Source organism: Sceloporus occidentalis, unplaced genomic scaffold, assembly GCF_023333645.1.
Source record: "Sceloporus occidentalis isolate IW3139 unplaced genomic scaffold, rSceOcc1.0.p SCAF_17, whole genome shotgun sequence".
NCBI lineage: Eukaryota > Metazoa > Chordata > Lepidosauria > Squamata > Phrynosomatidae > Sceloporus > Sceloporus occidentalis.
The window spans coordinates 989,473-1,003,627 of NW_028316997.1; the positions used below are offsets into that span (position 1 = coordinate 989,473).

The following is a 14,155-nucleotide window of genomic DNA, read 5'->3' on the forward strand; positions in this document are numbered from 1 at the left end:
AAACTTTTTTCTTTAAAAAGCGCCTAACTTTTAGGGTGCGGCCTATATTCGGGTGCGGCCTATATCCGAGCCAATACGGTATATATATATATATATATATATATATATGTATATATATATATATATATATGTATACTTGTCCACAGCAAGAAAAATTGATTCAGACAAAAATTTTGTTTCAATCATTTCGTGTTCGTTTTTGGGGAACAAAATTTCAGAAGAAATTTGGAGGCCTTTTCTAATTCTAAAATTACATTTGGGGGCCGTTACCAAAGGGAGAGCTTTCCCTTTGCACTCAGCAGTGATCCAATTGGTACACACATAAAGCATTATGCTTTTGAATTTCTCAATAAACTGGACAATTTTGATAAATTGATGTCTCAGAGTAGGGTGACAGTGCTGGGGCACTAAGGAAAGGCCTGGCTAGAAAACTTAGAGGGTCTGTAGTAGGAGGAAGTGTCAATTCCTCAAAGTAGGCTTTGACCATTTCAGAGTCACTAGTCTGGCTTTAGGGAGCTTGCATGGTACCCACCAAAGTATCACGGGCCCCATAATGGATTGAATGCTGCAGCTCTGCATGGGTGCAAGGGATTGGGACAGTATTCTGATCAGCATTTCAATCTCAATGTGTATTCTGTTGCCCAGAAAGACAGAGTTTCTTCCAGAAAGTCATTCTTGTTTAAGGTAGGTAAGTAGAGGGACGACCTGGCTGAAAGTGGCACAGTGTTCTGACTGCAATTCTTGGTCACATCTCTGAATGGCTTCAGGACCGGCATGGCACTTGCCCCATTTATGCCCTTACATAGACAGTGGTGAGATAGACATGCCTTCTACTTCTTCTCCCACCGTTGCTGGCTTGCCTTTAAGCTGCAGTGAAAGTCCCCAGCAATCTTATGGCACTTTTAAATCAGTTTTGACAGCCTACACTGCCCGTCAGTTGGAATAGCTGCACTTGCCACACAGGTGTATATACTGTATGATGCGCAACGCAAACCCACAGAGTCCTTATCTCTAACTGCTTTCTCCGTGTTTTCTGCCCCGTCAGTCACCACTACTTCAATTTCTACTGCTGTGCCTACATGTGGTCCAACCCACTGCACCAGTATCTTTCTAAGAGCTGCCTAAATGTGTGCTGCTCATCCATAACCTTAGCATGGCATAGAAAAGATCTATAACCTTGCTGCTCTTTTGCCCCAGTTCCACCCCTCGTGTCATCCCAGGTGCCTACACCTGCTATAATGGTACTGTCCTACAAATACTTTGACAGCCACCAGTGCCAGCAGTGAAACAAAGGCATGCTGTGCACTAGTGGTGCTCCAAATGTTGAAGGTGAAGTGGATAATTTGTCCAGCTGCCTTGAACAGCTCGCCCTCAACAATACCACACAACACCGGTAAAGGAAGTACACAGAGAGTGAGTGCCTCTAGCAGCTACCTGAAGGACAAAACTGCTTGGCCAGCTTATCGATGTCTGAGGTGCTTCCTTCTCAATGATTGAAGGGGTGTCAATCATGGAGAAGACATCGATAAGCTTTCAGTTGATTTGGCTGCTGCTTTGACATGCTCCTTGAATGGAAACCCCCAAAGTGTTCTAGAGTAGCCTAGTGATGTGGATGTCCCTGCCCCACCTGTCTCCTTGAACCAGTCACACTCTTTGCTCTGGCTGCTACTGCTGCTGTTGGCAGCTGTTGTGGGTTTGCTGTTGGTGCCAATTCTGCCAGTTCCCCCTTGAAGCAAAAATACACTGTGGTGTGTGGGTAGGTGTTGGTTCATAACAGTGATATCCTTATACATTACCCCAGCTCACTACCTTAAGACACAACTTGTGGAATGCATCCATCTCCCACACTCTCAAAATGCTCCCACACTTTACTACTGAGTTACCCACCAGAAGAAGAAGCAGTGGTACTAGTGTTTTTTTTCCCATGGTAGTATTAGTGATGGTTGCAATTGTAGTATTGGTAGCACGGTTTCTACAGAGTGTAAGGAGCAAAGCATCTTACAGAGAAATTACTGAAAGATGTGTCACTTGACTCCTTCAAGTCTGGTTCATAATCTAAATCCAGGACATCATCATCTTCAACAGCATTGTTGATGACTATGTCCTTTTCCACTTGGGCACAAGACAGAGTACAGGCAACTAATGATGCAAGAGTAGACCTTCTTCTTTCTTCCTCACTTTCTTCTGCACTAAAAATAGATCATGCCATCATCTGACAGTGCCTTCCCATCTTTGGTCTGCTGATTGCTGGAAGTGCTTGAGGAAGTGGAAGCACCATTGGAGGTTGTGGTGGCACTGGTAGTGGTTTTATTCCATGAATCACCATATAATATCTTACAAGCTATCTTCATCCTGGATCCCACATGACCCCTCCATGAGCCCTTGGTAGTAACTAAAAATCACGCCTTACTTAGGTAGGTGGGTGGACAAGATTTTAGATTCTAGAGTAAGGATGTTCATTACTGCTACTGTATGTGGAAGTTCAACTTCTAACTCCGAGCAAGAAAGCTTCTACCTACTTTAGACTGGTATACCAGGGGTCACCTGGGTACTTTTTTGTACATGCCTGCTGCCAGCTTTGCCCAACCCACAAAAACTGTAATCACTTCTTCTCACAGACATATCCATTTTTTTTTACTGGCCGGTAAAAATGAAAAAAATAAACTGTATAACCCTACTCAGGAATTTCACACAGTCCAATGCCTAATTTTGTCACCAATATTTATTAATGAATATAATTGATTTGTGTTGTCCACAAAGTAGAGGTTTTAGTGGTACCATAAATTGCCAACTGTCTTGACAAACTAGACTCAGGAACAGTATTTCAACAACTAAAACACAGTCGCAATATTTATCAATTAATATAATAATTGTTTTGTGTTGTCCACAAACTAGAAATTTTTCTGGTAGCATAAATAGGAAACTGTATTACTAAACCGAGGCACAGTATTTCTACAACAACTAAAACACACTGTGTGCAAGCACAGTCAAATGCCCAATTTTGTCACCAATATTTTTAATGAGTTACTGTTTTGTGTTGTCCACAAACTAGAGATTTTGTCTAAGTTAATTTTTTTTTAAAAAAAACGGCCCAGAAAAGTAAAAGCTGTTATAAGCTGTCATAAGTACCTGTTAGTCTAATGGTCAGGTGTACCAATAATTTTGTCCATATAGTGTATATATATATACTTATATATATATATTTATAAGTTCCCTGCCTTGCAAGGTTATTTTATCCTTTTATCGATTCCTTCCTTTCTGCTGTCACCGTTTATGAACGAAGTTTCAGTAGAGTTGCTCAGGCTAGCACAAATGAAAATTGAGCAACTCTTCTGTCTCCTCTGTCTTAATCACTACTTGAAGATAGATACTATGAAAAGCAAAGTCAAAGAAAGTCTACTTCAGCACAGTTGAAAAAGGGCTCCCACTTGACAAAATCATCTTAACTTAACAGACTTGATTATTATTATAATAATACTTTATTTATAAAGCGCCGTACAAAGATTCCCCAGCGCTGTACAAAGAAGAAAATGATACAGATAACGACAAGTACAATACAGCAATTGACATACAGATACAAGAGGAATGAAGGGCCCTGTTCCCATTGCTATGGATGGGGAGTCAGTGGAGGGACTTGCAGAGAGGTGCGGCAGATGCAGAGCGTTGGGTGAGATAGATTAGTCTGGCAGAGGCATTGAGGACAGACTGGAGGGGAGATAGTCGGGAGAGCAGTAAGTAGGTTGTTGCAGTAGTCTAGACGGGAGATTACAAGGGAGTGGATTAGTTGTTTTGCGGTGCTGGCAGTCAGGAACGGACAAATTTTGGAAATGTTGCGTAGTTGGTTGTGGCAGGATTTAGAGAGTGATTTGATGTGAGGGATACTCCGAGGCAGCGGACTTGTGGTGAGGGAGAGATAGTGGTACCGTTGACAGTGATAGAAAGGTCAGGGAGGGGAATAGCGTTAGAGGGAGGGATTAAAAGGAGCTCAGTTTTAGACATATTTATCTTGAGGTGGTGAGAGGCCATCCAGGAAGAGATGCCAGATAGGCAGCTGCTGATCTGAGAGAGGACAGATGCAGAGAGATTGGGGGTGGAGAGAGATAGGTTTGTGTGTCGTCTGCATAGAGGTGGTATTTGAAGCCAAAGCTGTCGATAAATTTTCCAAGTGAGATTATGGCTGATCTACGATTAATTGCTGTAGCACACAAAACGTGTAAGGCTATTCCTTATTATTTTTTCAGCTGTGTGTCTGTAATTTTGACCTGGAAATAAAACAGCAATTTTTATATTGGATTGTTTTGGATTTCACTCTGCATTCCATTTTTCTGTGGAACAACAACCGTGTGCAATTTAATTGAAGTTGCTGAAAGGCTTGTAATATTCAGTTCAACAACAAATGATTTAACTTAACAGCAATTTAACTTTTGTAGATAGAATAGACAAGTTGTGGGAGAGTTAGCTTAGTGGAGTGCTGTCGAGGGGTTTTACGTTACTGTATGTCAGTCATGTTATCTCTGTAACTTGATAATAAGAATAGTGAATATACTTGAGAATTGTCTGTTTAGTAAAAATAAATTCAATCCATTCTAAAGTAGACTCTGCCATCCCATTTATCTTGGAAATACATACATCTTAGATTTATTTATTCTTCTTATGCTAAGGACTGTCACCATAGAAGGTAACATTCTATTATTTCCAAGTCAAAGGTTATTTCTTTTTCAGCTTATTTGCTTCAAATTGCCTGTTTTACGGTGTGATGTTATGCAATTGAAACATGCCTGTAGAGCTCAGACAGAACTTTATTGTGGTGGCCACTGGTTGGATACTCTCAGCATGTTGCAAAACACAGCGACATGCTGTTTGTATCTACAAGCTTTTTATTTATTTGCTATACCCTTAAAGTACAAGGGCCCATCCTTCTGGAGAGTTGCATTCAATTTGCAGGGTCCCCTTTTCATTCTTATTAACTCACATGCTTGAGTAATTATACAATAACCATTTTAGGAACCAACCAATATCCCGACTTCTTGTGACTGCTGTTAACCGCATGCTAAATGCCTAATTTTCTGTAAAAAGGGCAGCAATAGGAATATTTTGCAGGTGACAGAGAATTTGATAAAGGCAAATTTGACAAAGAATATTTATATATATATATATATATATATATATATATATATATATATATATATATACACTTCAACTTCCAATCATGTTTCTTTGTCATATATCCCAGAAAAAATGTCTCCCAAAAAGGGTGACGCTTCCTGTCAGAGTAGAGGATGTTACAGGACGCTCTGCCGTTTTGCCCTAAGATAACCTCATGTGAACTTCTATCCATCATTTTGGCGGAAGCTCCCCAGGTAGTTATGTCCACAGAAATGCTAGTGAATAGAGAAGAAAGAAGTGAGAAAAGAGAAGATATGGCACAGGTAAGTTAACTGGGGGGAATAATGATTTAGATTCTTAAAAAGGAAGTTAAGTATACACACAAGTTATATTTGTAGCAGTCATTTTTGGGCTTAAGAATATCCAGATCTAGAAGTTCTCTAGGTCTCATCATTCAGACTGTTTACCATCCTTTATGTATTTTTTTTGGAAAATACTGTATAACTGTACTGTATGTTTGCTAAATAAATCTTATTTTATGTCCTATATCAGACACTACAAATTGTAAATTTACAGAATTTTTTCAAGTTTGGTGGTTTGACAAAAACAAGGCCAGACCCCCCACGAAGCAGACGAAGATGAAGCAAAAAGCTCAGAACTTTTGTCCGAAATTTGTGATCCCTTTCATTCTCTTTGTTCACGCTCCCTATCACGCTCTTTAAATGTTCCCCTACCTTCTCTGCTGACCACTTCTGCTACTACTTCCACATGCTCTTGTTTTGTATGTTCTCTCTTCTATCTTCTCTCTTTCTCTTTCATCTTTTCTATTTTATCTTCTATCTTAGTCTGCGCCTTTGCAGACATAACCTGGCACAAACTTCCGGATTGGAGGATACTGTCAGGGTAGAAGATGTTACTGGTCGCTCTGCCGTTTTGCACCAAGATAACCTCATGTGAACCTCTGCCAAAATGACAGAGCTTCTGGTGATGTCCTCTTCCCAGATCCTCCAATTGGGGCAGAGGAAGCCTCATTCTCCTCCAATTGGAGGATCGGGTGAGAAAACATCACTGGAAGCGCCGCCATTTTGGCATAAGTTCATGCCAGGTTATGTCCGCGGAGATGTAGACAAAGATAAAAGATAAAACAGAGAACATGAAAGAGAGAAGACAGAAGAGAGGAGATGAAGAATATAAAAATGCGGAAGCGTGGTCGGGAGAAGCGGCAGAAGCGTGGTCGGCAGAGAAGGTAGGGAAACATTTAGAGAGAGAGTGAACGAGAATGAGAGTGTGAGAGACTGAGTGAGAGTGAATGACAGTGAATGTGGGCTCCGGGCAACAAATTTCATTCTCAAATAAAAAATGCACTTGTTATAAGTTGCTCTTAATAGGGTTTATTTTTTCTTTAATAAACGCTAATGAATTAACTTGTTAACTTGGGTGATTTTAAGTCTATTATATTATAGAGCCATTATATTTTCAAATATCCACTAGTTACTGTTTTAATTTGCAGCTCTTCTGTGAGGTAATTAGACTTGTAAAATATTTTTACAAAGGGCAGTTCTTAAAGAGTTTGTTAGCGGTGCCTTATTTAGTCAAAACAAAAAGAACAAAGCCGATTTTTTGTAAAGGATGTATGCTTGCAGCCATCTATAGTCAGCAGCATAATATTCCATTTTAATTTGGTTTTTCATTTTAAACATTCTCCATGCCCATATTATAAATATCAGAGAGCCATCTTTCATTTAATCTGCGTGTTCTAATACCATAACGTGGACACGCAGACCCACTTGATATGTGCACTAAGCAAATGAGGAGTTGGTTTTATGAATAAACCTATGCGAGATAACTTTTATAAAGGTGTTATTTTTAGGCAGCTTCTCAGTGCCAACAAGGTAAATGTGTGTGTATATGTACGTAGGTACATATATATATATTATTATATTATATATATATAATAAACAAGAAACCATTATACAAATTAAATGCATCTTATTGAATTTAGTGGACATTTATCAGCCATTTTACAGCAATAAAAAGATGCCGGTATTGATTCAGTTGACTGCATGGGTTTATGCACATGTTTAGGCATTTTAAAATCTCTATTGCTGTTCCCTACAGTGCACTGTGATAATGCTGGTTCACTTGTATAGCCAGCAACACGCAGGGGGTGAACAGTTCTTTTGAATGAGAGTGAGCATTACATGTGGAAATAAAATTAAATGCTCCCTAGAAGACCATGCCGAAGCCAGCCTATGTTAAAGCTCTATCCTTTTGCAGAGCTGCTGTTATGCAATAAATACAGTTATGCTAACAGGGCAAGAGGGAAAATTATAATGTTAAATAGTACAGATATATATTGAACAGAGCCTTCAATCCTGTAAATTCCAGTAACAGAGAAGCAAATTATTTCAGTTTCTGTCTTTTAGCAAGACATGCAATGTTTCACTTAGAAATGCTACTTGTTTACTTTCGTAATGCCTACCTGATGATGTCAGTAGCATTCCTGGACATATGCGCATGCACACATACACGTTTTGTGTGTAAAGGCAATGGGAGTGTACAATCTTATGCTTCGTTGTGCGAATGGTGTGGTGGGGGCGACTCTTCTTAGTGTTCTACATAGAAAAACTTTGCAGAGCAAAGGAAAGCTGCAAAGACTTTCATTAAGTAATATGACCCTGCTTTTAATAAAGGCTTCCCTGCCTACCCTATCTGTCCTGTGATTTCATTACGAATTTACTCATCAAAGACAGTTTTTGCAATTGTTAATGTAACAAGTTAATTATTGTGCTTGTGGTTTTGTTATTAATTGTTTGGAGGTATTGGAGATAAGGGGCTATTTTAAGCTGATATGTGTGACTAAATATGGCTTATTAATTGCCATTTCTGAAATATTGCATTTGTAAGACCTCTGGTCTTACAAATGTTACTACCAACATTGGAGAAATAACTAAGCTGGTGGAAAACACATCTGAGAAGTGGGAGTTAAGATAGCAACAAAAAAGTATACATAGTAGGTTGGTTTCTAATACATATATGCTGCCTATTTTTATCTGTGAACACCATTACATGGGTTAATTTAGTCTACTGAACTGTACATTTTCAGAAACTGACAAATGAGATGCCACCTGCAGTGAAAATGAATTCTATGACTAGAGGTTAATCACTATGAAAATAACATTAATATTGTACTGTGAAGTATTATTTTATTGTGCTTATTTCATTATTTATTTATTTTCAGGAAAAGCAGAGGTTTTTGACAGATGTCTTACATGAGGTGATGCTTTTAGATGGATTAGCCAGCTCACATCCAGTTTCTCAAGAGGTTCTGAAGGCTACAGACATTGATAGAGTATTTGATTGGATTGCATATAAAAAGGTAAGAATTTTTATATGACGCATTCTATTGAGGTTTGCTGCACTTTGTGTCGGTCACCTTTCAGTTGATCAACTGCAAAGCATTTTATATGAGACCAGGAAATGCTGCCATAAGTAACACGTCTATTGGTCCAATTATTAGTTATTATTCTTTGTTGATTTATATAGAATCGTCATCCATTGTATAATGGACTAAAACTTCCTTCTCACCCCAATATAAAAAAAAATGGGATATGGTGCTCAATGAAAACACTTCCATTCCTATTATTAAATAAAATATATCTTCTATCTTGTGCTGATTACTATGATGTGTCATATTTGAACTTAACTTCCAAGCCATTATAAGGTAGGTAGTAACTAATATTGCAGATTACATTGTCAGAGTTTGGAGACATGGTAGAACACTACTTTCAACCTGAAGGTGCCACTATTTTTCGAATGTCCCCAAAAAGTTTGTGAAAGCTGCTTGTACTGCAGAAGCTGGAGTTTCTCACTGGTTGCCAACAGTCTCCTGCCGCTCTTTCAGTGAGCGACACAATTTTTATCTCCTAAAAAAAGCATTCCTGACTGCAGAAGCATTGCTTAGTTGCAGTTTGGTTCAACTCATCAGTCCATCAGCTGTCAGTCAGACAGCTCCAGAAAACATGCCTCTCAGTAGAAGCAGGTCAATTTCTGAACAGAATTGCAAGAGAAAATGGAAAGTACGTTTGGTATCTATCAGAGAAGGAAACCACATTAAAAAAAGGTTTACTGTTTTTTGATAATGAAACAATAAGAGAACAAAATAAAAAAAAAAACATATGAGGGCTGGTAAATGTAATAGTGAATAGATGTGTATGTAACATATGAGCCATTTTTATTTTAGATTTTAATAAGACTTTCTGTACTGTTTGGGACTGGTAGATCTACTTTGTATAGGACATTATTGAAATTAAACTACTGCTATATTTTATATAGACTTGGAAGGCCTGGCACCATTTGTCCCAAGGGACATGTAAAACCTAGTGGCATCCTGGCATCCCTGGCTCTGCCTTCCTGTTCTTACACACACACATGTATCAATTTACCTTGCATAGAGCTCATCTACAGTCCTGCTCTTAGGTAGTCTAAGCTCCAGAGTGGGCCATTCTAATTTAGAGCAGCACTGTTTAAAGAATTTGAACTGGTCTGGGGCAATTTTGTCCCTGAAGGCAGTTAGTTTCAAAACAATTACATTAGATATGTAAACACAGTTTCAGCCATTTTGTTTGTGTAGCTCTATGCTTTTAATAGTAGATGGCCAAGAAAGTAATGAGGCAAAATGTGTGAAGAAACTGGTCATTAAGAGTATACTTAAATCTTTAGTATATTTATCAGTTAACTGATTAATAAACCCAAACAGAATTCCGGATTATTAGTACTGTACTATATTGTAGTTTACCTGACTAAAATGCGGCAACAATTTTATCAGCTAACAAAAAACATATAACAGTGTAGTTCACAGTTAACCGTTTACCTAGAAATGTATAATCATTACTGGAGAGAGTGCCTCCACCAGGTCATATATAAATAAATAACTTAGCTAAAAATTGTTCTCAGAAAAAAATCCATAGATATCTGCAATATAACTAAGTGACCTGCAATCTGCAGATGGTCAGAAAGATTTGGGCAAGATAGCATAGCAAAATAAGAACAAATATCACAGATGGATCAATTTGATAATGATGTATACATTAATCAAAATACAAATATAAAGTGAATATGTGTGTCTTGAAGAATGGATAGTGGAAGATTAATGTGGATGTAATGGGTTTAAGATTATATGAACGTTATGTGTATACCTATTTCATACTAAAATACACATTAACAAATTTGATGGTACAGTTGCATAACCTAGGCTCTCAAGGACTGATCTAAAAGTAGAATGGCCAAATTAGTAAGTATTAAAGGTATCTGCAAATATAAATGAACATACTTGTTTAACAGAAACAGCGACAGCATTAGACTTGTGCATTTGGATTAGCATGAACTTGGGTTTTAATGTAAATTGTACGTTGTACATTGTACGTTCGAAAATGAGGAGGGACCCAATGAAACAAAGGAAAGCAAATGGCAAAACTGCTGAACTGCTTATTAGGTATTAGCAAATGCAAACTGCCAAGGAAACAGCCAAGGACAGGGTGCAACTGGTTACATTCAGCAAAATAAAACATGTAGTTAATCATTGCAATGCCAGGAATATCTAAACTGAAAAAATACTCAGATCACTTATCAATAATATCTTTGAACATCACACATGTATAATAGAGAGGTGCTAAGATGAGCAAAATAAAAATGTCAAGGGTTCTGTGGTTACATCAGCTAGGAGGCTGTCCCACATATGTACCATCCCCTCAGTAAAGTGAATCTGTTTTACATTACATTAAATAAAAGTAAAAATTTCACAGGTTTTGTGGACCTCACACCTCTTCTGCTGGGACGCTGTTCCACATATCCACCACCCGCTCAGTAAAGTAAATATTCCTAACATTTGATAAACGTGCATCAGGGGGGCATAAATAATTTGCAAATGACAATCAACCGTTTCAGTGCCTTAAGGAAAGAGGTGCATTAATTTACCTCTACAGAAGACCAATGATTATGTTATAATTCAGAGAAACTTCTATTGCAGGCATTGTGCATGCACTACACTCCCTCCCACTCCCTCCCCTCTTTCTTAACAGCAGGGCACTCCCTCCTCTCTTCCCTTACTCTCCTCTCCTTTTCAGAATGGTGTTTACTTCTGCAGAGCAAATCAGAGGAGACCAGAAAACAGCTGGAGAAGGTAAGTATGCAGGTAGAGCAGATACAAGGCAGAGGGAGGGTCCAGGGGGCACAGACAAGACTGGAGGACACAGAGAGAGATATGTTTTTTGGGTGACAAATTTCATCCCGAATATTAAAGCACCCCTTATTTCATCCAAACCGAAAGAGCAGGAAACAGAATTTGTTGCCTGGAAAAATAAAGAGCCAAATCCGAAACAACAAATTTGTCAGAAATGATTTTGGGGCTTGTGCGCAAATCTAATAGAAATCCTTCATGCAAATCATTGTTTACTGGCACTTACAAAGTTTGATGCAGATAAACATAAAATATATATAAATAAGAGTGCCACAGCACCATGAAATAATGACCACCTGTTTTAGTTTTTTTTGCACTAAAATGATAAATAAAAAAAGTGATATACTTTGGTGCTAAACTTTTAAATAGTCACCCTGAAGTATTTTAAAGGGTGTTAAGGAACCAATAATCAAAATATTAATAAATCAAATATAAATACATATATAATAAGGGTTTTTATTTCAGAAGGAAGAAATTTTTACATATTGTAGCTTTATTATCATTAAACACTTTTGCTTAGATTAAAGGGATGTATATAAAATATCTTAACCTATCCAGCAAAAGTAACAGGTATAATCTCCATTAAGTACAACAAACTATATCTTTGACAAGCTTGACAGGGTTAATCAGATAAGGTGAGAGGTATATTGAAATATGTTGTCAAAAATGCTATTTTTGTGTAAATGGCAGCAGAAGAACGATTTAGAACATGTAACACATGCTGATTATTACACATCAGTTGTTTTCTTCAATAGGAAAATGTGACATAATTTTTGACAAAAAGTTATATTACAGCTGACATTTAAACAAATATGTTCCCGACCATTTTATATACAACATAGTAAACAGATTAGGGTCAAGAGGTGTCAAGGTGATTGTTAGAGTAAGGTTGGTTTTCTCGCCAACTGGCCAGAAAACTCATCAGTCTCAGTCTGCATCATCATTAATTTTAAATATCTCCTTCTGTTGCTGTCTAAAAACAGCTTGTAATGTCCCTCCGTACAGATTAAAATGGTCAGCAACTGCATTACATTGCAGTGACAAAACTTGCTTACAGTTCATCTCAGAAAGTGTGTCTTTAGAAATGCTTCTGCAATGCACTAAGGGTAAAACTTATATGTATTGTAGATAGTAGTGAATATAAGGGGCAAGAACACAGAACTGAGATTAAACATGCCGTCTTGCACATCTACTAGGGATTTTAAAGGGCTCTGCTCTGGGACTTGCTGCGGTACTGTACTATGTCAGGCCCCGGTAAGTCTCACTGGAAAACACTTTCTTTTTCTTTAAGCTTCCATAACTCCCAGGAATCTTTTGTTCCAGATTTTTTCTTCCATAAAATCAGTCTCCAGCATAGTCAGTGGAAATTTTGACAAATTCAGCGATTCGTATAAAGCTTCTGCCGACTGCTTCAGCATCTTCTTCTGCACCTTCCTCGTCTTTTATCTTCTCCCTTCTCTTCTCTTCTCTCTTCAATCTACAATCTTTTATCTTAGTCCACATCTCCGCATACATAACACAGCGGGAATTTATGCCAAAATGATGATGGTTGTGGTGACGTCATCTCTCCAATCCTCCAGTCAGGGGAGAGGATGTCACTGAAAGCCTTGCCATTTTGCCCTAATGTGAACCGAGGACATAAAAAAACCCCAAAACTATACTTTCAAAAGTGGTACCAAAAGAAAGCCCTATCTGTCCTTGAAAAATAAGGTAACATTTTTACGGGTGCAGTAAAAATAAAAAAGGGGAATCATAGCTAAACAAACACAAAAAAGCTCTAGGTTTTTGGGTACAAAGTACACTGAGTAAAAGAAAGGGTAAATGGTTAGGTGTACTAAAGCATTTCATAAAAAAAAGAAACTTAAATACCGTATTTCCCCATGTATAAGATGCTCCCATGTATAAGACGCACCTTAATTTTGGTGCCCGAAATTTGAAAAAAAATGTATTACATAAAGTTATTGAACTATTTATTCATCATAAATTCATACTCATCATCCTCATCACCCCCATCCATTAACTGCCCCTAAATTAACCCTAAAGACCCCATCAACCATAACTGCCCCTTAATTAACCCTAAACACCCCATTAACCATAACTGCCCTTAAATTAACCCCCACCTCCCCTAACTTTCAGCAGTCCAAATATTAATTTAATATTAATTGAGTTCTCAGTGCTCCAGAGGGCAGAGGGTGGCCACTAGTGGTAGCAGACTGATATACCACATGTATGAAAAAGCCATGGTTCAGGCAGCGAAAAAAGTGGACCCTGACAAGTAGTAACATGCGGTGGGGGCGGCGTTTTTTGCCGCTACTTCCGCCTCTGCATTTTCTTCTTCATCGTCTCTCTTCTATCTTCTCTCTTTCATCCTCTCTCTTTTATCTTCTATCTTCGTCCGCACATTCGCAGACATAATTTGGCACAAACTTCCACCACAATAGTGACACTTTCCGTCACATCCTCTCACCCGATCCTCCAATTGGGGGAAGGAAGTCCTCCTCTGATTGGAGCATCAGGGGAGAGGATATCAGTGGAAGTGCAGCCATTTTAGTGGAAGTTTGTGCCAAGTTATGCAGAAGCGGAAGTGCTCGGCAGAGAAGGTGGGAACACATTTAGTGTGAATGAGATTGAGAGTATGAGTGAAAGTGTGAGAGAGTGAAAGAGAGTGAATGTGGACAAAAGGCAACGAATTTCATTCTTAAATAAAAAATGCCCCCCGAATTTCATCCATTTGCACATGTCTAGTCAGAAATCAGCAAGCATACAATGGCAGGGAGATTAAAATACACAATTATGTGTTCCCAAGAAGAA

The 14,155-nt window shown here is 38.3% G+C and overlaps 1 protein-coding gene across 1 annotated transcript in view; it reads left to right on the forward strand.

The window, feature by feature from the left end:
- Window positions 1-14,155, forward strand: part of LOC149302725 (thyrotropin-releasing hormone-degrading ectoenzyme-like) — a 331,139-nt gene that overhangs the window by 175,578 nt on the left and 141,406 nt on the right. The window contains exon 6 of the mRNA XM_089482127.1: window positions 8,348-8,485. Coding sequence (XP_089338253.1) covers window positions 8,348-8,485 — 138 coding nt within the window. The remainder of the gene's footprint in view (window positions 1-8,347; window positions 8,486-14,155) is intronic.